Source organism: Euprymna scolopes, chromosome 35, assembly GCF_053919585.1.
Source record: "Euprymna scolopes isolate OS-2025 chromosome 35, ASM5391958v1, whole genome shotgun sequence".
Lineage (NCBI taxonomy): Eukaryota > Metazoa > Mollusca > Cephalopoda > Sepiida > Sepiolidae > Euprymna > Euprymna scolopes.
This window is the reverse complement of record NC_136516.1, coordinates 27,051,722-27,078,289: the sequence shown is the minus strand read 5'-3', so window position 1 is coordinate 27,078,289 and position 26,568 is coordinate 27,051,722. Positions and strand designations below refer to the sequence as shown.

The 26,568-nt window shown below is 32.9% G+C and overlaps 1 protein-coding gene across 17 annotated transcripts in view; it reads left to right on the top strand.

The window, feature by feature from the left end:
- LOC145259755 (bromodomain adjacent to zinc finger domain protein 2B-like) overlaps positions 1–26,568 on the top strand; it is a 401,536-nt gene that overhangs the window by 182,922 nt on the left and 192,046 nt on the right. For 15 of the 17 annotated variants that reach the window (XM_080117486.1, XM_080117484.1, XM_080117483.1 and 12 more), the window contains exon 3: positions 21,880–22,065. In XM_080117486.1, the coding sequence (XP_079973612.1) occupies positions 21,880–22,065 (186 nt within the window). Of the gene's footprint in view, positions 1–19,870; positions 19,981–21,879; positions 22,066–26,568 lie in introns of those variants that run through there. The other 2 variants (XM_080117488.1, XM_080117487.1) reach the window with 1 other exon arrangement.

The window sequence follows — 26,568 nt, the reverse complement described above, 5'->3', positions numbered from 1 at the left end:
TAGAACACACCGTGGAATTTCCATGGGGTCAAGCTAGTTTTTAGATAATATATAAGTATTTTTATGCCGCCAGTAAATGTAATTTTTGTTTAATGCGTACACTGCACTTGCTATGTTTAATGGAAGATATGTAGATATAAAATAAATGAGATTCCAGTTAGACAATCTAAATCCAAATGGCATTTCTTTTTGCGCGCGCGCGCTCGCGCGCGTGTGTGTGTGTGTGTGTATCGCTATTCAAATGATTTGATTAGATCTCTTTTGGGATGAGTAGTAATGTTTGTCTATGTGAACTTGTGTGTGTGTGTGTGTGTGTGTGTGTGTGTGTGTGTGTGTGTAGGTTCTAAATGCATGTATTGTTCAGATTGAGGCTTCTGCTTTCTAAATGCTTTTTCGCTCCCCCCCCCCCTAAAAGAACAAGAGAAAGTCACTGTCACCAAATAAATGTCATTCTCTTCTTTTTCTCCGTTTTTCCCCCTTCATTCTCTGCAACCATTTTATGAATAAAAAAAAAAAAAAATCAGCAGCAGCTATAAAAAAAAAAACTAAAAAGACAAATAAAAAAAAAACAGCCCCCCCCCCAAAAAAAAAGAAAAACAAAACTAAGAACTGACCTCGTTCAATTAAAGATTCAGTTGTGAGCAAATCTAAAAAAAAAGGTTCAGGAAGTATGGATTTTTGAATCTGGATGGAAGGGTTAGGATTAAGGTTTAGGGACAAAAAAAATCAATCTCATCTGGCGGAGATAAATAGTGATGATGCTGTGGACCTTATCTACTTCATCATTGACAGATGAGGAGGATGAGAATTTTAAAATCTTTTTTTATTGCATTAGTCACTGAATAAAAGGATATTAAAAAAAATAATAAACAAAATAACATGAAAAACATAAAATAAAAAAAAAATATTGTTCATTTTTTTTTTTTTTTTAATTTTGCATTTAAAATCATTTTATGATAAATTGTGATTTTGATTAACTTAAAAAAAAAAAAATTTTTTTTCACCTTGTTTTTCCTGGCCATGTTGTTTTCTCTCTTTGGGTCCAATTGTAATAAATATATATATATATATATATATATATATATATATATATATATATATATATATATATATATATATATATATATATATATAGTTAGTAAGTTATAAAATGTATATGGCGATCAAGCTACACTGAATATTCCGCGTTTCATCCACTCTAGGACTCTTCAGGCTTAGGCGCATGTTTACGATCCAACAGCCTCATCAGACTTCTGCAATAATATTGAGCACTCTCTTCAGGTTTTTACTAATTACCAGTTTTACCAAATATATATATATATATATATATATATATATATATATATATATATATATATATATATAAAGCTCCCCTCTTTGGTAGAGCACTCTCGTAAATTATCTTACTCGCTACTTAATTTAGCTGAAATAATGCGAAGCTCGCGATTTGTTTACAAACAAACGTTTGAGCCCTCTACGAGTAGCGGACGGATGTTTATTTAAATAATCGTTCGGACAGGTTAATTTCGGCCACTGATTCCGTAGTCAAGGGGTAGGACTGCCGACTGTCATCACGACGGTTCTAGGTTCGATCCTCGGCTTGGGAGAGGTGTTAGTCTAGCGGCACTGATGAGTTGTGAAACAACGAAACAGGTCTGTATGTCGATGACTAAAATATATTTTATATATATATATATATATGTGTGTGTGTGTGTATGATTTGTTTTATGAGAGAAATAAAAATCATTTTAATCACAGAAAACTGCAATTCACCGATCAAAAAAAGTTTTTTTTTTAAACTCCATCCAGTTTTTTTTTTGGGGGGGGGGGCAATATATTCCGAATAACTTTAGCAATTAGTTACAGCTTATTGTGAATAGATTTTTTCTTAATTTTATTTTTTCTCAAAAGCTAACATGTGTCGAAATCAACGCCGTATCTACATATTTCCAACTGAATAAAAAAGTTCAATATTTATTAAATAGAACTTAAAATATGAAATAAAAAAAACTTATACCTCTTTAAATTTGATAACGGTTTCAAAACTAGAGATAAACATATCCAGATTGTTTCACTTTTCTTGTACAATCTGGATATGTTTATCTCTAGTTTTGAAACACGTGTAAGACAAAAACTTAGTGCAAAACTGTTATTAGATGTAAAATGGTATAACTTTTCAGTTATTATTCTATATATATATATATAATATATATATATATATATATATATATAAACGCAAAGTTGTGTGTGTTGTAGCATCACAGTTAAATGGTTGATCTAAGAGCCAAAGTAATTGCAGATTTACAATCAGCATCTTCTATCCGATGTCTTCATTAATGTCAGTTCTTGAACCGTTTTTTAAATTTTTTGTTTAATTTTTTTTTATTTAAAACTAGAAATACCCGGCGTTGCCTGTTGCTACGTTAAATTCCTTTAAAAAAAAATAAAATGGAAAGAAACTGAGATATGTACATGCGGGTATTATGTTTTTTTCTAGACAGTTCATTTCTTGTATGTAAAAAAAAAAAAAAAAAAAAAAATACTCCAACTGAGATCGAAACCCTAACCTAAAGACATTGAGTCAAGTACAATAATCATTAAACCAGCTTTAAAGTGTTTTCACACCTTGTGAAACATTCGATAAAAAATCCGACTCCCCCCCATCCCAGTACCAATTTTGAAATTTTGACCCCTTAACAGCCCTTTTTTCCGGATGAAAACTGATTAAAAAGTTTTCCACATGTCTGAATACCATATATACCAAATTTATGGTTTTGTAGATCCAGAATTTGTTGAGTATATAAGTTGAAAAGTGTCCTCACACACACATTTTCACTTTCATAGATATAGATTGGGGGTTCTCAACCGAGGTCCTCATGGACCCTAGGGGTGCATGGAATATTTCTGCGGGTTCACAGCAAATAACAAATTGGGGGCCTACAATGATATTTTGGTGGTGCATGAATAAACCCAACTCATAATGGTTTTTATTAAAAATTTAATTTCTACTGTAATTTTGGTTTGACGTGAAAAAAGCTGAAGTAGAAATTCAAACGAATTTGAACGTATTTTTAGATTTCCAAAAAATTTCCATAAAATTGCCTTAAAAGCAATGAAAAGAAAAGAAAAAAAAATTGTTTTCATTAAAAAATAAAGCTTAATTATATACTATTACTTTGTTTATTAAAACCTTAACATTTATATTAGTGAAAAATAGAATATTGCTTTATGAGTTATGAGGGGGTTCACCAAGAAAAAAAAAGGGGCGAAAAGGGGTCCATGAATAAAAAAGGCTGAGAACCACTGATATAAATTAATAACAGGTGTGTAAAACTAACAAATATTTTGAACAATATAATTAATTGGATTTCTACTATTATATAAAAGGAACTGTGTGTGTTTGTTCTCTATGGACTCAAAAACGGCTGGGCCAATTTTTATGAAATTTCACATAAATGTATTTTATGTACCTGGCAGTATTCTTTGATTTTGTGTCGGAATGTCTTTGATAAGTTAACACCTTGCACAACCTTATATCACAAGTGCATTTGAAAAGATTTATTACCACACAAGCAGAAAGGTCAAGCATATAAAATCAACAGTAGGTTCTTTGATATGACAGGGATGCGTTTGAAGTGAATGTTTCTGTTTAAAGCACAATTAAAGCATGGTACTTGACTTTTGCATTTTTAATTTTAATGCAAACCGTTATATATAAAAAAATAATTTTAGAAAATTAACAGTAGGTTCTCTACAGTGCAATGTAGACTACTAGGTGTTGTCAACCAAGTCACTGTGAGGAGTCGCATAAAGCTGCCTCCTGGTGCACTGCAATGGGTCCCCAACTAGAGCAGGCAATCAATCGATTTCATTGATAATAAAAAATATGAGTGAAACATTCGTTGAGCATCATTCAATCCCGGGCAACGTCAAATTAAAAACTGCTAGTGAACTAAAAAGCATAAAAATAAGTAAAAAATAAAATATTTGCATTTTAACGAGATATCGAAAACAGGTTGTCTGTTTATTCAAAAAATTTTAATTTTAATAATGGTGCTTCTAAAACTTTTGCCAATTCTTAAAAAAAATATTTTTAGTCAACTCATTGTATTGGACATCGTCTTTTGATTTCTTTCTTTTTTTTCAAATAGAAATGGAACTTTTATTTTAGGCAAACTTTTAAAATTTATGCGTAGAGTCAAGACGCATCTTATGCTTTGTATTCCTACATTGAAATCCTAGTGCGATGCCTCCGTTCACTCTTGAAAGACAATGGATACCCCCTGTAACGGTAGCTGCACGTGTAATTGTGAAGCAAGAGTTGCACAATCTTCAACTCCACCTCTCCTGAATCAGCACTGCTTGATTCCAGTGGCAAGGAGAAGTCTTAGACGACTGTAAACAATGCCGAGATAAGCAGAGAGCACATACAGCAGCTGGAATTCTCAAATGGTCACCCATTTTAGTAATGACCCAGTTCAATGTTGCTTAACTTCGGTGATCGTACAAGAACCGGTGTGTCAACGTGATTATGCCGAAATCATAAACTGTTTATGTTAAAAAGATAAGATATTTTCGTTTAATTCATACGGATAACGCATTCGCCTTCAGTTTTAGTATGTTATGCAATTGTACGTTCAAATCTCAAATTTTTTTGATTTTTTTTTTTTATGCTGTAGTGTTCCAGTTATTTCCTGTCCGATTTTGACCATTATTTTGGATAATAGTGATGATCATTTTTATTCTAGTATTTAAAGATTTAAAAATATTTTTATTGCAATTAAAAAAAAAAAACAAAAAAACCCTGAACTGACGTTCAAAAAAAAAAAAAAAAGACAAACATAAAGTTGTTTTTTAATATGGAGAAAAATTTAGCTCTTCCAAAAGGAGGGGTATACTAGATCGGGACGAAAATTAAAATAATTGCCTCAGTCGAGAAGAATTTCTCCTACTCTGATGGAGGACAGAATAGACTTATTGTAACATCAGCACAGATATTACACTTAGTTCCTAGTCAAAAGGCCGAAGGTATCTCTCCAATTAATATATATATATATATATATATATATATATATATATATAATGTGTGTGTGTATATATATATATTTTTTTTTTTTTACATAAATTATTACTTAACTCTACTCACATAGTGAGTACTATTGGTGTCAAATTGATACATAATATATATTGTGTGTGTGGAAAATATTGAAGAAAGAATCAAGATAATGAAAGAGTTGTGAGTTGCATCAAGGCTTGTTTCTTTGTCAAAATGACTCATTGCTTGGGGACAAATGGTAAAAGCAAAGCATCACCAAAGGATTTTGGTCCTGAAGATTCCTTTAATTCAAACCCACACTCTTTCCCATCCCATCCCTATTCTTTACAATTTCTAATGGCAGCAGCAGCAGCAGCAGCAGCAGCAGACGTACTAATGGAGTCCGTGTTCCCAAGCAGCAGTTTTGCGTATTTGCAAAGAGCAATAAACAGAACAAAATCTATAAGTTGATGCAGTTGTCATAGCAATCGCAGCCCTGTTATAAAATTTGGCACATTCCATTAATGAATGTAATACCAATGGAAAACTGTCTTGGAGATTTTCCGTATCGCCTGCACCCCCGCCTCTTTATTTATTTTGCCTTCTTTTTCTACTCTTTTATTTTAAGTTCCTTTTGATTCTTTAAAAAAGCAAAAACAATTGGTATTCTCATCTTGTCACAACCTGGATCCAGTTAGATTAGTAAAAAAAATTTTTTATTTTTCTTTTTTTCTCATACTAAATTTCCATTGTTAACTTGCTTGTTATCCTGCACACTTTTCATTCGGGTGAGTTATATAGAGAAATGGTGAGATCCTATTTACTTGCCTCCCCAAGAGGCAGCCCCCACCCCACCACAAAAAAAAAAAAAAAAAAAACTTGAACTGACGTCTAAAAAAAAAAAAAAAAAAAAAAAAAAAATTTGTAAAATCCGACGGTGTTCTTATTTCCTTTACAAAGTCAGACACAAGGTTGTTTTTTAGCATGGGGAAAATCCAGCTCTTCCAAAAAGGAGGCATACTAGATCGGGATGGAATTAAAATAATTGCCTCAGTCGAGAAGAATTTCTCCTACTCTGATGGAGGACAGAATAGACTTATTGTAACAATAGAACAGATACTACACTTTGTTCCTAGTCAAAAGAGCTGGTGTTGACTGGTACTTCAGCTAGTGTCTCTCTCTAAAGAATTTTGTTAGACACAAGGTCAGTTTTTAATGTGGGGGAAAATCCTGCTTCTCAAAATGGGGCACTCTGGATAGGAACAAAAATAGAAATTGTCTTAGTCATGAAGGATTTCTCCTCCACTGATTGAAGACAGAAAAGGTGAAGTGTAGCATCAGAACAGATACTACACTTTGTTCCTAGCCAAGAAATTATAAAAGAAATTATCTAAATAATTAAGAGAGGGAGAAGGGCAAGGTCTCGTATTATTCAGACTTCTGTTCTCATCAGCTTTATTTTCACAACGTTTCCGTCGATGCAACCTCCAACCGTTTTTTATTTATTTATTTTTTTACATAGGAATCACCACTTATCAAGACCTGGAGGCCACTCGAGGATAAGGGTTAATGAGTGTACAATAGTTAATGGGACAATATCATAGTAATCGTTAGTAGTTGAAATTTAGTAAATTTGGATTACTTGTGGGGACGGCTCATCAAGAACTTGTTTACATTGGACTTGAAGATGACCAAATTGTAGTCAGTTGGAAAGTGTATTTTGTCAAACTCGAGGAATCTGCACAGAATTTCAAACGCAACCCTTTATCCACGGATGTAGCACGCTCTCGTTTCGTCAGCCATGGCTGGGTAGAAGTCTTGAGTAATTTGCAATTGTATTTTTGAGTGAGGTTCAATCTTCAACGAGACAACATTCTCATAACTTCATTGAACCATCTTCGTTTGACTGTCAATAAAAATTTTTTAATAAATGTTCACTCATAGATGGAGAATTGTTGCCACATTTGGGTTGGTGCATCTGCTACTAGTCTCTCGCTCTTAGACAGGGTTCAAAAGAGGGTCGCCAACCTAATAGGGCCCGCACTGTCAACTAGGCTTCAAACTCTGTCCGATCAATGAAATTTTGCATCCCTCTGTCTGTTTAACAAGTATTTTAATTGTGGGTGCTCTAACGAACTACAAGCCCTTGTACCCGCTTGAGGTACATATCTCTGACAAGCAGCAAAATCCCACCCCTACAGAGATACCTAGATGCCAGAAGGCCTTCTACTCTAACAGTTTCTTCCTTAAGACTGCTAGACTTTGGAATTCCCTTCCCGGTTCCTGCTTCCCTGACTGTACTGACATGCAGAAGTTCAAGTCTAATGTAAACAGACATCTTGCTGCTCAACTCCCTACATAGTATCCCTGCAAATGATGTCCCAGATAGTAGCTCACTACATCAAAGTGGTGCTGTGCCTTGTTTGGGGTGAAAATATAAAAAAAATAAATTAAAAAAACGTTCATGAGTACTTGTGACGACGAAAACAATGGAATTTGCAGTAAATAATACTTTCACTGTTAGAGGGTTTTACGTTTGGGAATGAAACAGTCGCATTTGCGAGTGTTTTTTTTTTTTTAAATGGCGACTATAAAAAAATGCTTATATTTTGGCAATTATTTTTTTTCTATCAACAATCTTCCAATACTCATTTACTTGGTGAAAAATGTTTTTTCAATCTTTGTTTTTTTTTAATAAAACGAGCAAACTCAAATTATTTAAACAATAAACTGTTTATTATTTTGTTATTTTAATGAAGCCTGTTAAAAAAAAAAAAAAACATCTCAAATTCGTATTTTTATATTTTTAAATTTCAACATAAAATTCGGTGTATATTTAGAATTATGCTTAAAAAAAATGCAGAAAAATCTTTGATGTATGCACTCGTCAGCGAATGAAGATGTCATGTTCCAAAAATCATGCGAGTTTGGCTAGTAACTTTTCTATTTGACGAGTAAACGAAAATATTTAGTTGTAAAAGGTCAACTGAAGATAAATTTGTCTGTAGAGCCCTGATTTATGACTTTTTTTTCATAAGATATCAATCAATATTAAGAATCTTTGATTGGATTTATTTCTACAATCTGTCAGGTGAGGTCCTTGCGTCTCATAATGGTGTATAATTGAAGATCAATTTCTCATCCTAACATTTAAACCAATTTTATTCAGCCATCTTTGTTGTCACATGAATAAAACAATGTTAGTAATCCTCGAGTGGCTTTCGGGCCTTGATAAGTGGTGACTTCTTTGTAAAAAAAAAATTTTTTTTAATCAGTTAATAAGAATGAACAAAAAAAAAAAGAAAATGTTAGAGCAGAGGGCTCTTGAAGGGGAAAAAATGTGATGATGCAAGACTTTTTCTACCCCCACCCCCTTCCAACACTGCTCATACCTAAATAATTCAGTTGCACTTTATTTTGAGTAAAAAATAATCGTTTTTTTTTTTAAAATGGTCTGAAAGAGGAAGATTTGGGCTGGTCATCTGAGATCATGTTGGTTGATTTAAGGCTTTAAATGGAGATTCATTTGGGTTTGTCCTGGATGATTATTTTGTAGACTTTTCTGAAGTGTCTGTGTTGGATGACACGGAACGTTCCTTTACCTCCTGGCAGAATGGCAGATGTCGTGTAGGCTGATTAATTTTATTTATTTTTTATTCATTTATTTTTTTTTTTACATAATGACTGTAACTATTGTGCCTCGTATCTTTTTTTTTTTTTTTTCTTGGTCATAAAACATTTATCAATAGACAGAGGCTACTAAACTAATTAGGGAATGCCTAAAACTTATGAACTTTACGATATATAATACAGAACTCTGAAAATGTGATGGTAATACATGTTCATTCACACAATTCTGAGGCAGCACGTTCAGGACTGCAGAACACAATGTGAAAAGAGATCACCAGTCATCTCTGAGCAAACACCAGCGTGATTACACAGAGGGTCTAATGTGGATGTATACCATTGCAGATTTGGTCTGTTCAGATGCAGCACAGGACGATATTTAAGCATTGCAGTGGAGCAAGAATCATGAAGTAATCTGTAAGCAACAAAAGCAACTGTTACATTCCAACAAGTAGACTATAGCAATGGCCAACGACTCTTTATCTGAGAGTACGTCTTTCAAGCTCCTTGGCTTAACGTTCACAGGAAACATGAGTTGGAACAATTACATCGAGGGCAATGTCAGGGCCGCTGCAAGGAAGGTGGGCTCTCTCTACCGTGCTAGAAAACTACTAACACCCGAAAGTATCCTGTACCTCTATAAGGCAACCATTCGCCCATGTATGGAGTATTGCTGTCATATTTGGGCTGGTGCATCGGCTACTAGTCTCTTGCTCCTTGACAGGGTTCAAAAGAGTCGCAAATCTGATAGGCCCTAAACTGGCATCTAAGCTTCAGCCTCTGTCCCATCGATGAAACGTTGCATCCCTCTGCCTGTTCTACAAGTATTTTAATGGTGAATGCTCTGAGGAACTGCAAGCACTTGTGCCCCCACGATGTGAACACCCTCGACAGACCCGACAAGCTGCAAAATCCCACCCCCACACTGTAGAGATCCCTAGATGTAAACGATCTTTCTACTCCGGTAGTTTCTTCCCCAGAACCGCTAGACTTTGGAATTCCATTCCAGGTCACTGCTTCCCCAACTGTACTGACATGCAGAAGTTCAAGTGCAACGTGAACCATCTTGCTACCCAAATCCTTACATAGTACTCCAGTAGTTGTTTCCCCTGATAGTAGCCCCCTACACCAAAGTGGCAATGTGCCTTGTTTGGGGTGAAAATGTAAAAAAAAAAAAAAAAAAAAAAAAAAAAAATCTAATCCAAGCAGATCATAAATTCCAGAGGGAACAGGGTCACAGCAGGGGATATGTAGTATATATCTGATGTGTCGTGTTAATGGTTGTGACAGTGAAACTAGAATTCCACCTCATCTTCAAAGCAACAATAAAAAAAAAATGCTGAACTTTTGAGACGAGGATTTGGTTGTTCGTATTATTTGGAGTCATCAGACTACTGTTTTCATCTTGAGTGTGATTTTCACAACGTTTCGGTCGATGTAACCTCCGATCTTCTTCAGATGTATTTAGTTATGGCTGATGGAACAAGAGCATGCTACCCCTGTGAAGTAAATAAAGGGTTCCGTTCAAAATTCTGTCCAAATTCCCAAGTTCGACAAGATACACCTGAAGAAGGTCAGAGGTTACATCGACCGAAATATTGCGAAAATCACACTCAACATGAGAACAATAGTCCGATGAATCCAAATGCGAACTAATTAAAAAAAAAAAACAAAAAAAAAAAAACGGATAATTTATATAAAACGCTTTAAAATGAAATTCTCTACTAAACCCGCATTTTTTTAACGTGTGGGAAGAATTCGTTAGATTCATCTTTACAAATCCTTTAGACGAGTTGAAACAAAGCGGGTTCTGCTATTTTGCTTTAGTTTACGAATTATCGAGTGTTAACTATTCTGTACCTTACTAGGTAATTTATTTAAACAATTACGCGTTTCTATTTAACCTGGCAATTTTAAAATGAAATTACTTTCAAATTTTGTCAAATAATAAAAAATGTACATCGACTGAAACATTGTGAAAATCGCATTTAAAGACGAGAACAGAAGTCGGATGAATCCAAATATGAATTTTCGATTTGGAACTTTGATATTCATTGGCTCCTGTTCCTAAACCAACACTCTAGGCCCTTATTAGTTCTGGTACAGTGCACAGACTGTACCACCTTCTTGTAGGGCTCGCCTTAGAGAGGCCATGAGTGTGATAAATCTGCTGTTCGTAAGGAAGAGAAAATAGTTCATATACGAGAAAGTTTGCATGTACACAAGCGTTAATCAGGCTGTGCCCATGTGTGTGTGTGGATTTTCAGTATTTACTTCAATAGTGCTCAATATGTGAGTAGAGCTAGGCAGTAAATTATGAAAAAATATATCAATTTAGCTACACAAAATTTTCATTGTTTCATCCATTAGTCGTACGAATCTTTAAGATTAAACTCAGAAAATTCTGTGAGCTTACTTGCCGTACATAATTTCACGACTTTATATATGTTTATATATATTTATATATATTTATATGTTTATATATATTTATATATGTTTATATATATTTATATATGGTTATATATGGTTATATATGGTTATATATATTTATATATGGTTATATATATTTATATATGGTTATATATGGTTATATATATTTATATATGGTTATATATGGTTATATATATTTATATATGGTTATATATGGTTATATATATTTATATATGGTTATATATATTTATATATGGTTATATATAGTTATATATATTTATATATGGTTATATATATATTTATATATGGTTATATATATATTTATATATGGTTATATATATTTATATATATTTGTATATGGTGCGGCATAAGTAAGGCCCTTTGTTTACGTCGACTTTTTGATTATTTTTTCAAATCCAAATTTAATAAAAGATTAAAAAGGCTGTTATGCCACACTCGTGTGTGCATACATATATATATATATATATATATATATATATATATATATATATAGTCATCCACATACAGTACTATTTTGCTGTATCACAGACCATCAGTGCAGCTAGACAACTACTTCAAGCCAAGCAGCTGAACAGCGCAACTGTTAGTTGCGATGTTCGGTTGCTGCTGTGCCGGTAGTGAATTAACAATGTTTTGAATGGTTGCCTGATGTAATCTATTTGATTGGAACAGATGTTCGACTGTTGCAATCAATGGTAATTTTATTCACCTAAATTGATGTGTGTATATATATATATATATATATATATATATATATATTGTTTTAATTTTCTAATTGTTATGCTTTTATGGGGATGGGGCATCCTACCAAATGCCAGATATTAACCCACTATTTATGTCACTCCAACCAAGAGATCTTTTTATACTTCTAACCGTTCCTTTACGTGCAATTGTTGTTATTTTTCTTGCATTTAGTTCATCAGCTATATTCAACAGTATTTTTATTTTAATTTTTCTTCATAAGTCCAGTTGCTCGTATAATTACTGGAATGTTGAAGATCTTCCTAAGATTCCAGTTTCTCTTCATATTGTACATAAGACCTCGGTATCTCGTTATCTTCTCAATCTCAGCTCTATTAAGCCCAGCATCATTAGAGACACTTAAGTTAATATGTAAATTAACTACTTGGGCAGTCATTACATAAATATTTTTTCTTTATGGATACCACGTTAATAGGGCACAAGTATTTACTCATTTTCGGAATTTCTTTCTTTTTTTTTTTTGTCAAAACAGTGTACAATTGTTTCAGCCCCCGATGGTATTGGCACATAATATATAATTATAATTTGCACAAAATTGGGCTTCATCAGCACTGATGAAATTCAAATTTAACGTGGTATTATTCAAGAACAAAAAATGTTATGCTGTGGATGGGGCATCCTACTGGATACTGGACATTCACCTGCTATTTCATAGACTCCAACTGATATATTTATTTTTTGGGGTTTGTATTACTGTACACATAGATTCGAAAAAGTTGTCAAAAAACAAATATATAACAAATAAATGTTATCAAAGGCAAGTTACTTTTCTACCAAACTGGATATAATTTTCGTGTTTTTATTCAATGTAACATGTTTATTCAGCTCGAAAAACATGCAGTGTTTACCGATATATTGGAAAATTCAAAATGGCGGCCAACTCTCTCTTAAACACGGTAAGTTCGGGAAAAAGTGTTATAAATAATAAACTAGACAAAATGCTGTTAGAAATTCGCTCAATATATATTACCGTGACATAGGTTGACATATATTTGGTGTTTTTTAATAGTATTTTGTCTAGTTTATTATTTATAACACCTTTTCTCGAACTTACCGTGCTTAAGAGAGAGTCGGCCGCCATTTTGAATTTTCCAATACATTGGTAAACACTGCATGTTTTTCGAGCTGAATAAATATGTTACATTAAATAAAAACAAAAAAAATATATCCAGTTTGGTAGAAAAGTAACTTATCTTGCCTTTGATAACATTTATTTGTTATATATTCGATCTATGTGTACAGTAAAACAAACCCATTTTTTTTTTTTTTTTTTTTTTTTTTAAAGTTACTATCCATCTATTTAAGCACAGAAATTGTATCTCTTTAGTTCACGTATGTGTAGCTGTAGGTATTTTAGGGTCTTCTTGTCAAAATCAAACTCGGAGCCAGATGACCTGGGAGGGTGGGGGGTTGGTGTCTCAAGAAAAAAGCTTAGGGGTTGATCCAAGCAACATGGAGAAGTTGTTGGCAGAGCTGTCTTGTGGCCAAGAAGAAGGTTGCAAGCGTTGACTTTTATTACCATCAGTATCTAATGAGACATGGCACCTGATTAGATAAACCTGAAACCAAGTTAAATGCTTGCACCAATCAGAGCCAAGCTTAAAAATCAAGCACAGATTTAAAATCGTCATGGTGGCTCGTGTCTATCCAGCGTTACTCGGAGTTTCTTTTTGTTTTTTTTTTTACTTTTATTTTCATTCCAGACCTTGTTAGGCCATGCGCATGCATATCTGTGGAAGAGAAATCATGAACTGATTTTTCTTATGACCATTTAATTAAAAAAATTTTTTGTCCCAGTTCAGAGTTCACTTTTTTTTTTATCTTTTTTTTTTATTTTAAGCTAGAGCTCCCATATTAAAAACTGACCTTGTATCTAACTCTGCCCTCATGGATAGGCAAATAAAAAGCAACTATAAATAGAAATGTATTCTAAAGATTTTTAATTTCATAATTTTTAAAGTTTTTTATAATTTTTTATTTTACGCTTATTATAAACTAGCTGGCTGACTGGTGTTGCCTGGTCGTACAATATACTTAAAGATGATATTTTAATTTATGCGGATTGCGTATGTATTATTATAGAATCAATCATCTATTGATTATTATATATTATGAGAAATTATTTGCCTGGTGGACTAATTTGCAAAAAAAAAAAAAAAAAAAAAAAAATTATAATGCTGTTCATCAAATTCCATCTGTGTTTACAATATCACGTCAGCTGATATTGACGATTTTAAGAATAGTTTTTCTTTTATAAATAAAAATGAAGAATTTTTACAGGGGGTTATTTTCTGTTGTAACATGAAATATTCCTCTGTAAAAATTCTTTTTTTTTTTTTTTTTTATCTATAAGAGAAGAAAGACTATTTTTAAGATTGGAATTTTTCGATTTTTTAATACTTATCAAATGCATTTCTATACAAAACTTATCTAAGAAAAGTGCCAGAAATATAAATTACCTTTGTGTGAAATTTGCAGAAGATAGGCTCAGCTGTTTCAGAACTTATGAGGAAGGAACACACGCACACACACACACAGTGACTTCTATATAATAGTAGAGATAGAAATAATAAATATTAAGTCAATTTTCTTAGTTTTGAAAAAAAAAAAAAAAACAGAATAGAAGTTGCTTATTTGGTGCTTATTCAGATTGGCACTTTTTATAACAATAAAAAAAAAAAATGAAGAAAAACTTATATTGTATCTACTTGTCATGGAATGAAGAATTTTATGTTCCAAAAATCACAAAAATTGGTCAAATGTTTTTTTTAATTATTTCCGGAAAATAAATTTGTAACTTTTTTACCGATAAATGACAGATGAAGCCATGTTTTTCTAAAGAATATAATCATGGGAGGTAATCAGTGATTATTTTGGTAGTTTCTATGTGCATTAGGGTTGTCTGCCCTTGTCCACCGATCCGTTGGACGCTTATATCACCCTCATCAAAATAGTAAAATTTGATTATTTTGAATAAAAAAAATATACTTAATCAAATTATGTGATTTTTGGAATTTTTCATCTTCGTTCCATGACTGGTACGTACATCATTTAGACATTTATGTATTTTCTTCAATTTTAAATGCCGCCATGAGTGCCAATAAACACTGTTTATTTCAAGAAATGTTGTTTATTCTCATTAAAAGCATATCGATCATTGATAATTAAAAATATTTTCTGGAATGTTAAAATATTCAATAATCCAAAAAAAAAAAAAAAAATCTAGGCACATTTTTAAAGTTTTCACCTAATTAGAGGAAAAAATTCTACTAAAAAAATGTTTTCTTTTTTTTTTTTTTTTTTTTTTTTTTTTTTAATAAATAAAAAATGTAAAGATCTGATATTTCGGTTTTCTTGTTTTGCAGAAAAAAATTCTGATATTTTCGGAGTTGTTTGCGCAGAAATAATTAAAACACAATTTCATTGCATTATTTCTGAGTGACCTGATTAAAAAAAAAAAAATAAATAAAAAGTTCCTCCTTTTAAAATAAATAATTTTACGTAGCTTAAAAATGAGGGTGGAGTATAATGTGCCTGTTTTTAAAGTATTTCAATGGCATATGCTCTGACGAACTCAAGCACTAGTAGCCCCTCGATGACAATACTCTCGACAAACTTGACAAGCAGCAAAATCCCACCCCTATACTGTAGAGATCCATAGATATCATAAAGCCTTCTACTTGAATAGCTGTTTCCTTCGAACTGATGCACTTTGGAATTCCTTCCTAGGCGCCTGCTTCCCTGACTGTACTGACATGCAGAAATTCAAGTGTAATGTAAACACCCATTACAAAGGGGGTCACTACATATCAAGGCCCAGAGGCCACTCGAGGATAGTGGTTAACGTGTGTATTGTAGTCATTGGGACAGTTGCGTAATAATCGTTTATAGAAGTAATTTGGTATAATTCGATCATTTACAAGGACGACTGAATAAGAACTTGTTTACGTTGGACTTGAAGATAATGATATTGTAGTCAGCTGGAAAGCAGACCAGCAGAACAGTTCTACAGGCAGGCAATTCTAAGGAAGAAGCTCTGTTTATCTCGCTGCCTAACTCCCTAAATAGTATCACTGCAAATCTGGGCCCAAATAGTAGTCCCTCATGACCAAGTAGCTCTGTGCCTTGTTTGGGGTGAAATAACATTTAAAAAAAAACAAGTTTTTTTTTATTTAATTTGATATCTAAAATAAATTATTTTTTTCTTTTTTGTTAATGGAAATCACCTCAGACACTGCACAAAGCCACTTGGTGTGAGAAGCTTTAAAAAAAAAAATACTACTTCAAAGTTAAAAACAAGCCAACAATGAGTATTAGAATTAATAGTATAGTTTCAGCTTCAGACATACAAAATTTTTAATGTAAAAGAGTGACATGAAAGGGGAGATAATTCAAACCTTTTTTTGAGGGGTGGGGTGATAAAACATGTTAAATCTGATTTGTCCAAATATGGACATAAAACAATATGACCTAGAAGAGTTTTTTTTTTTGCAAGCACATACTTATTTAAGATTTTTTTGCAAATTAAAAAAAAATTCTGCATGATAAGGGTGGTAAATACCCTTAACCCATCTGACTAGCTGCAAAATCCAACCCCTTCACTGTAAATGTCTCTAGATCTTGCTGCTCAACTCCCCACCAGGTAGATTCTTTACTCTAATAGCTTTTCTCAGACCACTTACCTTTATAATTTGCTTCCTGTTTCACTGATCGTACCAACCTGGAGAAATTTATTTGTAATGTGAACAAATACCTTGCTGCACAACTTCCCATCCAGGTTGCCTTTCCATAAATCTGATCCCTATCATGGTAGCCCCTTATACACTTCAGTGGCACTATAGCTTTTGGGGTGAACAAAAAAAATTGAATTTTTTTTCTCTATTCTTTTTCACCCCTAAACAATGCATATTGCCACTTGGAGCATTAAGGATCACTATTTCGGATCGTGTTTAACAGGGAACTGTAGGGAGTTGAGCAGCAAGATATCTGTTCAAATTACATTTAAACTTTTGCAGGTTAGTTCAGTCAGAGAAGCAGGAAACATGGAATCTTAAGGAGGCTTATTTCTGTTCAAATTCTAGAAATGACCAATGCTTGTTAACAGCACGAAATCAATGATAAACGGCTGTTGCGATAACGCAAAATGATACGCTGTGGTTACCAAAAGGAGCAAGTAGTACTGGAAGAAACCTGCTGTCACTCAGACTCCAGGGAACAACCAGTGATAATAACGTGTGTGAAAACGTTTAGTGAGTAACTTCAATAACTAATACTACTAATACTGATGATATTACTACTACTACTACTACTACTACTACTACTACTAACTATTACTGATATTACTTTTTTATTTTCTTCATTCCAAACAAGGCATAATACCACTTTGAACATAAGGGACTACTATTTGGGATTGTGTCTGATCGGGACTGTAGGGAGTTGAGCAGCAAGATATCTGCTCACATTACTTTTAAACTTCTGCATGTTAATACAATCAGGGAGGCAAGAAATAAGGAGAGAATTCCAAAGTCTAGCAGTTTTGAAGGAAGAAACTAGTGAAAATGATTTGTGAATAACTACTATTACTAATATTGCTATTATTACTACTACTATTACTATTATTACTAATATTACTATTATTACTACTACTGTTACTACTACTACTAATATTACTGCTACAACTATTATTACTAATATTACTATTGCTATTTCTACTATTACTACTAATATTATTACTGCTACTATTACTGCTATTACTACTATTATTATTACTACTATTATTACTACTACTATTATTACTACTACTATTATTATTACTACTATTATTACTACTACTATTATTACTACTATTATTACTACTACTATTATTATTACTACTACTATTATTACTACTACTACTATTATTATTACTACTATTATTACTACTACTATTATTACTACTATTATTACTACTACTATTATTATTACTACTACTATTATTACTACTACTACTATTATTATTACTACTATTATTACTACTACTATTATTACTACTACTATTATTACTACTATTATTATTATTACTACTATTATTATTACTAATAATATTACTACTAATAATGACCACTACTTTTTTTTTTATTTACTCTTCACTCGAAACAAGGCAAAATGCCACTTCGCACATAAGGACCTACTATATGGTATTGCTTCTAACAGACTGTGGGGAGTTGAGCAGCAAGATGTCTGATCACATATTACATTTGTTCTTCTGCAAGTTAGTACAATCAGGGAAGCAGGAAACGGGAAGGGAATTCCAAAATCTAGCAGTCTGAGGGGAGAAACTTCTACAGTAGACGGTTTTCCAGCACCTAGGAATCTCAACTGTGAAGGGGTGGGATTTTGCTGCTGCTTTACTATTTATTATTGATTGAGAATCGTTGAGTATTGCGTACGCTGGATCCGTATGTTAGAAAGCTATTGCTCCACTAAGTGAATGTGGTGTTTTAATCTCACTGCCAGCATAATAAATGGTTAATAGAAAATGGTTAAAATAAAAACGGAACACCCGTCCCAGGACGAGTAAAATTAAATTTTCCATCACATTTATGTCCCCTTGCAAAGGTTGAAATCAAAATATGATACTAAACCTTATGTTTAGAATCCTTATTGTTATCAACATTTGTTATGTGATTTTGATTCTAGACAGTCTAAGATTTAAGGCTGATGCTTAAGAGGCCTTAAGAATAAATTGAAATTCAGGAAAACTTGCTTAATTGGTGTCTAATGAATGTAGATAAAGTTTAATCCAAATCTGAAATATTTTAATTTTCAAATGGGAGGTATTGTTTATGTTTCCCTAAAACACTTTAAAAGACTTTAAAGAAACTGAAATTTGGAGAATTAATTGATTCTTAATGCCTGTTCTTTAAATTTTACCAAGATCTGAAATATCTGAATTTTTATGACCCCCCCCTTATACCCCATTTGCATAAATCTAAGTTGAACAAAAAAAAAAAACTCACTCTTGCGCCTAAATTCATAATGACCAGTTTAGGAATGGATCGTGTATATAGATATATAAGCGCGCACACGCACGCCTAACTTTAATATCTATAAATGATATTTCTATTTATATATAAAAAATACTGAGCCAATACCCAAATGGATAATCTGGTTACTTCTAAAAACACAAAAGAGAAACTTCCAGAAATTTCTGGTCATTTGTAATTTTGAATCTTGTCTCAAAAATTTGAATCTGGTCTCAAAATTTTGAATCTGGTCTCAAAAATTTGAATCTTGTCTCAAAAATTTAAAAACGGGTCTCCAAATTTTTAATTCTTCATTCACTCGAATAGTGGAATAATCGCAGTCTGCAGCTTGTAAGCTTATGTAGTAGTAAAATGCAATCAATGAATAAAAGCATTTGGATGAACTGCTGCCACAAACTATCTCTCTCTCACTCACTCGCTCGTGCACACACACACACACACACACATATATATATATATACACACACACACACACACACAACACGCGCACGCGCACGCGCACACACGACTGTCATCCGAAGCAGTTAAATCTATTTCTTTTCTTTTCGCCTTGTCAATTTCATCAATATCTGTGCAGTCATCCATCTTGTACATTCCTGTTTTTGCATGAAACCATTTTTTTTCTCCTCTTCGTTCTTCTTGATCATAAAATAAAAATGTCTACTCACCTATTCTAAAATATCTGCAAGTTTCTGTTTTTAATAAAAAGATGCAACCCGTTTTTTTTTTTTTTTCTTTTACCGTCATAATCAATCGGATCAAAGGAAACTTTGCATTTCCGGTGGAGTCAGAAACTACATCAGATACGTTTAAAAACCATGCATGATTAGAAACTTAATTGTTTGAGATGTAATTGATTTTTTTTTTTTTTTTTTTTTTTTTTTTTTTTTTGGTAAAATCCTAAGAAATATTAAATTGTTTTTTTTTTTTATGTTATGAATATGATTATGCTTCGGTTCCTCCTTGCAAGAATATGATTGATTGGTTAAGCCATAAATACTAACTGGTAGACCACTGTGGGGAGATGCCGAAAGCCTCACGCTTAAGGATATACCAGCTCCAACCAACAAAACCTATTCAGTAAGTCAACTTGATTATTCGAATATTGTAGCCAAGATCATTCAGCTAGTTCAAGCCAATATATCCCATTTGTGGGACATCCAACTAGGGATTTTATCCTCCCCCCCATCAACAGATATTAAACCATTTCTGTAATGATCTGGTCTCTGTTGATTGTGATGTAATGCTGTTCCTATGCAGTTCTAGGAGGTCCACCCTCCCAGACTTTTGTCTTCTCTATTAGAGAAGGAGTTAGTTTATTGGTAATCGCCCAAGGTGCCCTTACCAGAAATGTCGATGAGGCTACCCGGGCATTTCAGGAGCGCTGTACCAAACTTCTGCCAATCTAAAGACTTGAAACTTGATATATAGGGGATTCGGACCTGTGGAACAAATTTGATTCGTTTTTAGCCGGTAAAAATAGTGTCAAAATTGTAAAAAAAAAATTTAAAAAAAAAATGAAACTTTGCACGTGTCAGTCGACTATACATGTTATTTGTACACAAGCACAAATATACATTTATACCTCTTTAAAATGCTATTTTTTTAGTCTTTATGTGTGTTAGGACGCAGTACAAATGGTAATGAGTAAAACTGGATAGCTACATGTTTTGGTTTCGATTCTAACTTAGGGCACTAAAGTCTTTTTTTCTCTTTTGAATGACTATTATATATATTGGGTACAATATAATTAAAGGCTTCCTTCAGTCTTGACAGACTATGGATACCCACTGTAAAGGTGTCTGCGCATGTAAAATATTAGCGAAAATTGAATTTTGCCAAAAAAAAAATTAAAAAAAAAAAAAACGAGTTCTACTTGTATTGACGGACTATTGTTCTAATCTTGAGTGCTATTTGTGCAACATTTTGGTTGGTTTGGCCTTCAACCATCTTCAGACATGTTGATTGTTGTTTGGAAACGAAAGCAGACTAAGCTTAGAAATTAATAGCATTTGGGAGGCTCTAATTGTAGAAAAAACAAATTGTTCACCCTTAAAATTTTGGCAATTGAAGGGAGATAATCCCCATTGTCGATTTTTATTAGAGTTGTCACCCCCCCCCAATCAATGGTCCTCCTTCGCCAAACTTTCACAAGAAACACTCGTCTCCCACTCTTTATCTGTGCCTAAACCCAAATGTAGATTCCATAAACAAAATCTATTTCTTAGAAATGCATGCCTGTGGAACTCTCTTCCGTTTTCCTGCTTTCCAGCTGACTAGAATTTGATTGTCTTCAAGTCCAACGCAAACAAGTTCTTGATGAGCCGTTCCACTTAAGGTACCAAATTTACCGAATTTCCATTAACGATTACTATATTGTCCAATTGACTACTGTACACTCTTAACTCTTATCCTCTAGTGGTCTCTGGGCCTTGATAAGTGGTTATGCCTATGTAAAAAAACCAAAAAAAAAACCTTTGGCCATTTTAGCAAAACTTAATTTTCGCTAATTGTCGTTGAAAACTTTTCATTTCAACATCTCTCTGTTTTCCTTACATAGTCTGTTGTAGACACAATCTCAAATCGTAGCCTCTCACATCCAAGTGGCAATATGCCTTGTTTTTTGTAAATATGTTCCTATTTACAATGCCTCCCCACAGGACAGTTAGACACCAGGATCGTTTTTTAACGTGGAGAAAGGAACAAAAATAAAAATTGTCTCAGCCATGAAGGATTTCTCCTCCACTGACAGAACAAGAAATTGAAGTGCAGCATCTAAAGAACAGATACTACACTTTGATCTTATCCCGAAGGCCAAGAAATGTCTGTTTTTTGTAAATATGAGTTTAAAAAGGAAAAGAATTTACTAAATTATTTTTAGATCACTGATTGTCTCCCCTTGTTTGTGCTTATTCTATTGTGATAACATTCTAAGACCAATTCTGTATACAATTTCTTTTTTTTTTTAAATCTTTTCAGATTCTGCTGTATTTGGTCCAGCTTCAGTGACCAGTGGTCTGACCTTTCCGCACCTGGCTCATATACCAAGTGCTTTTTCCATGCTAGGTCATCCTCCTGGTTTTCCTCTACCACCATTTGGGGGCTTGGGGGCTCTAAATGATGGCCTCGGCAATCCCCTTAGGCACTCCCTCAACCCAGCCGCAGGTTAGTTTTTTTCAAATCAACTGCATCATTTTTGTTGTTGTTTTAAAATATTTTTTCTGTTTATCAGTTTGTGATTTTGATTGAATGCAATTTTCACGTTACAAAAGAATTTTATTTAGAAAAAAAAAAAAAAACTTACGAGGACGCGTTATCTCAAGAAAGTTTTGCATTTTTTTTTATAATTTCAGTTTTAATTTCATGTAATGTTAAAAAATATTTTAATGACGAAGTAAAATTTATTTGATATACGTTTTAAAAATATTTGTATAATATTTCATTTAACATTTTTCCTATTTTAGATATAAATTTTTTAAAATTTTATTTTAAAAAAATTTTCTAAATTTTATTTTAAATTTTTTTAATTTTATTTAAAAAATTTTTTTTATTTAACAATGAGTTTATATTTTATTTAAAACATTTTATATTTTTAAAACATTTTATATTTTATTTAAAACATTTTATATTTTATTTAAAAATTTTTATTTTGTTTTGAAAATTTAGTTTATATTTTAAAAAATTCATATTTAAAAGAACTTTATATTTAAGAATTCTTTTAATTTATTTAAAATAAAATTTATTTAAAAGCCTGATTACAGTTTTGTTAAAAAAAGTATTTATAGTATATATCTTTATTATTTAAAAAAAAAGTTACTCTACAAAATATTAATATACTAGCATGGATACCCGGCATTACCTGGATGGACATGGAATTCAGTTTGGACAGAGCTGCTATACTAAAGATATTGAGCCCCCCCCCCCCTCCGGAAAAGAACGGAATCGCCCAATTCCCCACTAGATATTTCGGCAGCCCGTGCGCTGGACCCTTCCCCCCGAAAAAAAACAAAAAAAAACAATCAAAACAAATTTTCTTTCAATCAAAATAACAGCGATTGTCTGTGCAACTGCAAAAAAAAAAAAAAAAAAAAAATTAGCCACAGACAGGCTCGAACCTGACACAAGGGCAAAGGAAAAACATTAATGGCAAACGCTTTTGCTCCTCGGACCACAACAACTTATGACATCATAACTCTTCAAAATAATGTTTCTAAACATACTTTCAGTTTACTAATCGTGCATGACTTGCAAAAATGGCGTCGTGAAAAGTGACCTCTTGGCAAAAAATAGTCCAGTTGACCATCACAGAATTATTTTATTTTTTTATTTTTATTTATTTATTTATTTTTTTATAGATATTTCGGATACGCGTCCAAGAGGTCGCTCTTTTAAATGGTACCGGTTTCGACCCGGTCTGATGCGGCTGACAAAAGATTTTAGTGGACATACAAACGCGCGAGCGCGCGGTGATTATTTACAAAATTTTCCATTATTAAATGTTTTTTTACTTTAAGGGATATATTTTTTTTTGTTGAGTTGCAAAAACAAAACGCCTGTGCTATTACAAAAGCCATCAAGAAGAGGAAGAGTGCGTTTTATTGTCATAATAGGTCGGTAAGCAATTATGTTTAGTCCAGAGACACCATTGGTCGACGGGGGGAGAAGGGGGGGGGGACAAAATTCAATGATTACAAACCTGATATTGTTTAATGGAAAATATAAAATATTAAAAAAAAAATGTAGCTTTCTTTCCCACATTAGTGCTGCAATAAAAAAAAAAAGAAAAAACCTATTCACACAAGATTTGTTTAGATATTTTCATGGCAGGTGCTCAATTAAGCTTTTATCTACCCCTCCCCCCCCACCCCCACCCCCACCTTTCGCTTTCTATCTCTCTAACTCTTTCTTTCTATCTAGCTCTCCTTCTCTCTTTCCTTCGATCTCTCTCTCTTTCCTTCGATCTCTCTCTCTTTTTCCTCTCTCATCTCTCCTTTTCTTTCTTGACCCTCTAATATATTTGTCAGACATATACACAACACACAATGTCTCCTTTTTAAAAATTTTATTTTTGGCCGATTTATTATCCTCTCTGTTGCCATTATTGAACCTCTGACGAGATGAGTAATAGCGTTGAAATGGTGAGTTAAAAAAAATAGGAGGCTTTACTTTTGGGACTTTTAATAGCTCTACATACTGTGACATGCACAAGTATTGGATGACCCGTGTGACCCTATGGATTAAGCACTTTTTTTAGGGGAGGGGTTTACTTCAACGCTTTTGAACTTATGCATATAAACACAGATATCTATATAACCAATATTTATACACACACATATCTATATATGTGTGTGTATGCATAGTTATACACACACATATATGTGTGTATGTGTATGCATAGTTATACACACACACACACACATATATATATATGTGTGTGTATTTGTGTGTACACATATGTGTGTGGGTGTCACCATGAATGTATAACCTCTTTTTTGTAAACTAAGCTCTCACTCCCTCTCCTGCAACTGGTTCAATATAATAGAAAGCTACCCAACTGACTTTGTTTCAATGTTTTTGAAATAAAATAATGTAACTACCCTGATTGGATCCCTAGTGATCCAAAAGAATAAATATGGAGGGAGGGTGATAAGGATGCGCTTCAGAGAAAGAGGGATAAATAAAGACCTGGTCAGCTTGTAAAACGAACGTCAAACCATGTTTTTGAGTTGTCAGTCATTTTTTTCTTAGAAGAGAAATGTTGTTCCAAACAAAATGGCCGCATCAATCCAGAGAAGTTTTGAATTGTGTAAAAGCTTGCAGACGAAGACTTGAGTTTCTGGTAGGTAGCTAATCGGAAGAAGTTCTGAGACAGAGCAGAGTTATATGCAGGAATTCTTAAGAGATGAGATATTATTATGGAGTGATTCCGGTTTCTGATTGGTTGGTAGCAGAGCATGTTTCCATCTCATTGGTCAGATTTTATTATCCCTGGTTATAAATATAACCTCTCAGTTGTACCAAAAATATATGCAACATTATGTATTTAGTTGGATGAAGTTTTAACGAGAAATACAGGGTAGAACGATAAAGAAAGCAACACTACAGTTTTATTTTAAAACTTATTTGAAAAATCAATTCAGTTAACTTTATTATTTAGTAGAGCTGATATCTATTCAATGTAGCCGCCTTCAGCCTCAATCACTACTTCGATACAGGTCTGGAACTAAGTGCATACCTTTTCCACAAGCACTGGCAGGATCAATAACCATGGGTCGTCCGATGCGTTGAGCTGTGTCCTGTTCTCAAGCGTTGAATTTTAGAATTTTATTAATTGCTTGCTAAGTTACCATTGCTGAATGGCATTGTCTTTAAAATTCCTACTTGTGAGACATTGACTTGGGGTTATTCACTGGTTGGATGACCGCATCCCTTGTCGAGACGATGTAAGTTCATTCTACAGTTGGATTTTGCCGCGGTTTGCCTGATCTCTGTTAGGTAATAGAATTTCTTGTGTGCAGGGCGTTTTTTCAGTTGGCAGTGCTTGCTTCGCATGCAAGACGCTCGGGTTTCGAATTTTGGGTTCAGACATGTCTAACTGATGAACCTGAATGAGGGCAAAACTCGAGTCTTGGACTACCGGTTTGTTGGCTGTCATGGCTTTTCTAGACTGCAACGTTGTTTGGCTGTGGAAATATATATATATGCATTTCGGCGTGGTTCAGAGGCTAAGGAATAAAGGTGGAGAATTGTATGTTTTGATTTCGATTCTAGCTGATGGAACCCAAGTCATATATTTAAAAAAAAAAAATATATATATATATATATATATATATATATAGTGCAAAATTTTGTTGAAAATTCAAAGACTCACGTTTTCTTTTTATAACCTTCGTTTATTTCCTGGATTTTTTCCATTACAGCTGTTTCATTGATGAGTTGGCAATTTTACGATTTATGTTTCCATAAAAATATCCTGTCCTCACCAACTTCTTCAAATGTTTATCCATTAGATTTTTACAACAAATGGTATATTTTTAACATGCTGGACATCGTAAAAGGATTTCCACAGCCATGCTCCTCACTTCCTCCATCTTTTGGTGTTATGTAAAGATAGTTTTCTGTTTTAATCCATACTAATTTTTAGTTTTGATCTCACTACTATATATTAGGTTCAATATAATAATCAAGAGATAATTGTCTCTATAAAAATAAATACGTAATCTGCATGAATTATAATATCATATTTAAGTGCATCTTATGACCGGGCAATGTCAGGCAGCCTGTTAGTTGATGTATAACATTAAAAATCGTGTTGATTCTTGATCATGTTCAATGATAAAAATGCTTTGACTTTGTAGGGATTTGTTGTGTACTTCTGAAGTTTTAGCTGGGCATACAAAAATTCAAATATGCAGACAACTGTCCTTTATATAATAGGTTATTTAAAAGTAATTTGATAGGAGTAAAAAGAATAAATGTTTATTTGGATTATTTGGACTTTCACATAGAAAAAAAAAAAAATTACCGCCATCTTGTTTAAATCAAAATGGAAAATTACCTCCATTTTGAAGTCTCCTGTGTCTTACGATCATTTTCATCAAATTTTATTTTTTATTTTCTTGAGTAAATAATTTTCTACCTTATCGATTGTCGTAATTTTTGGATATA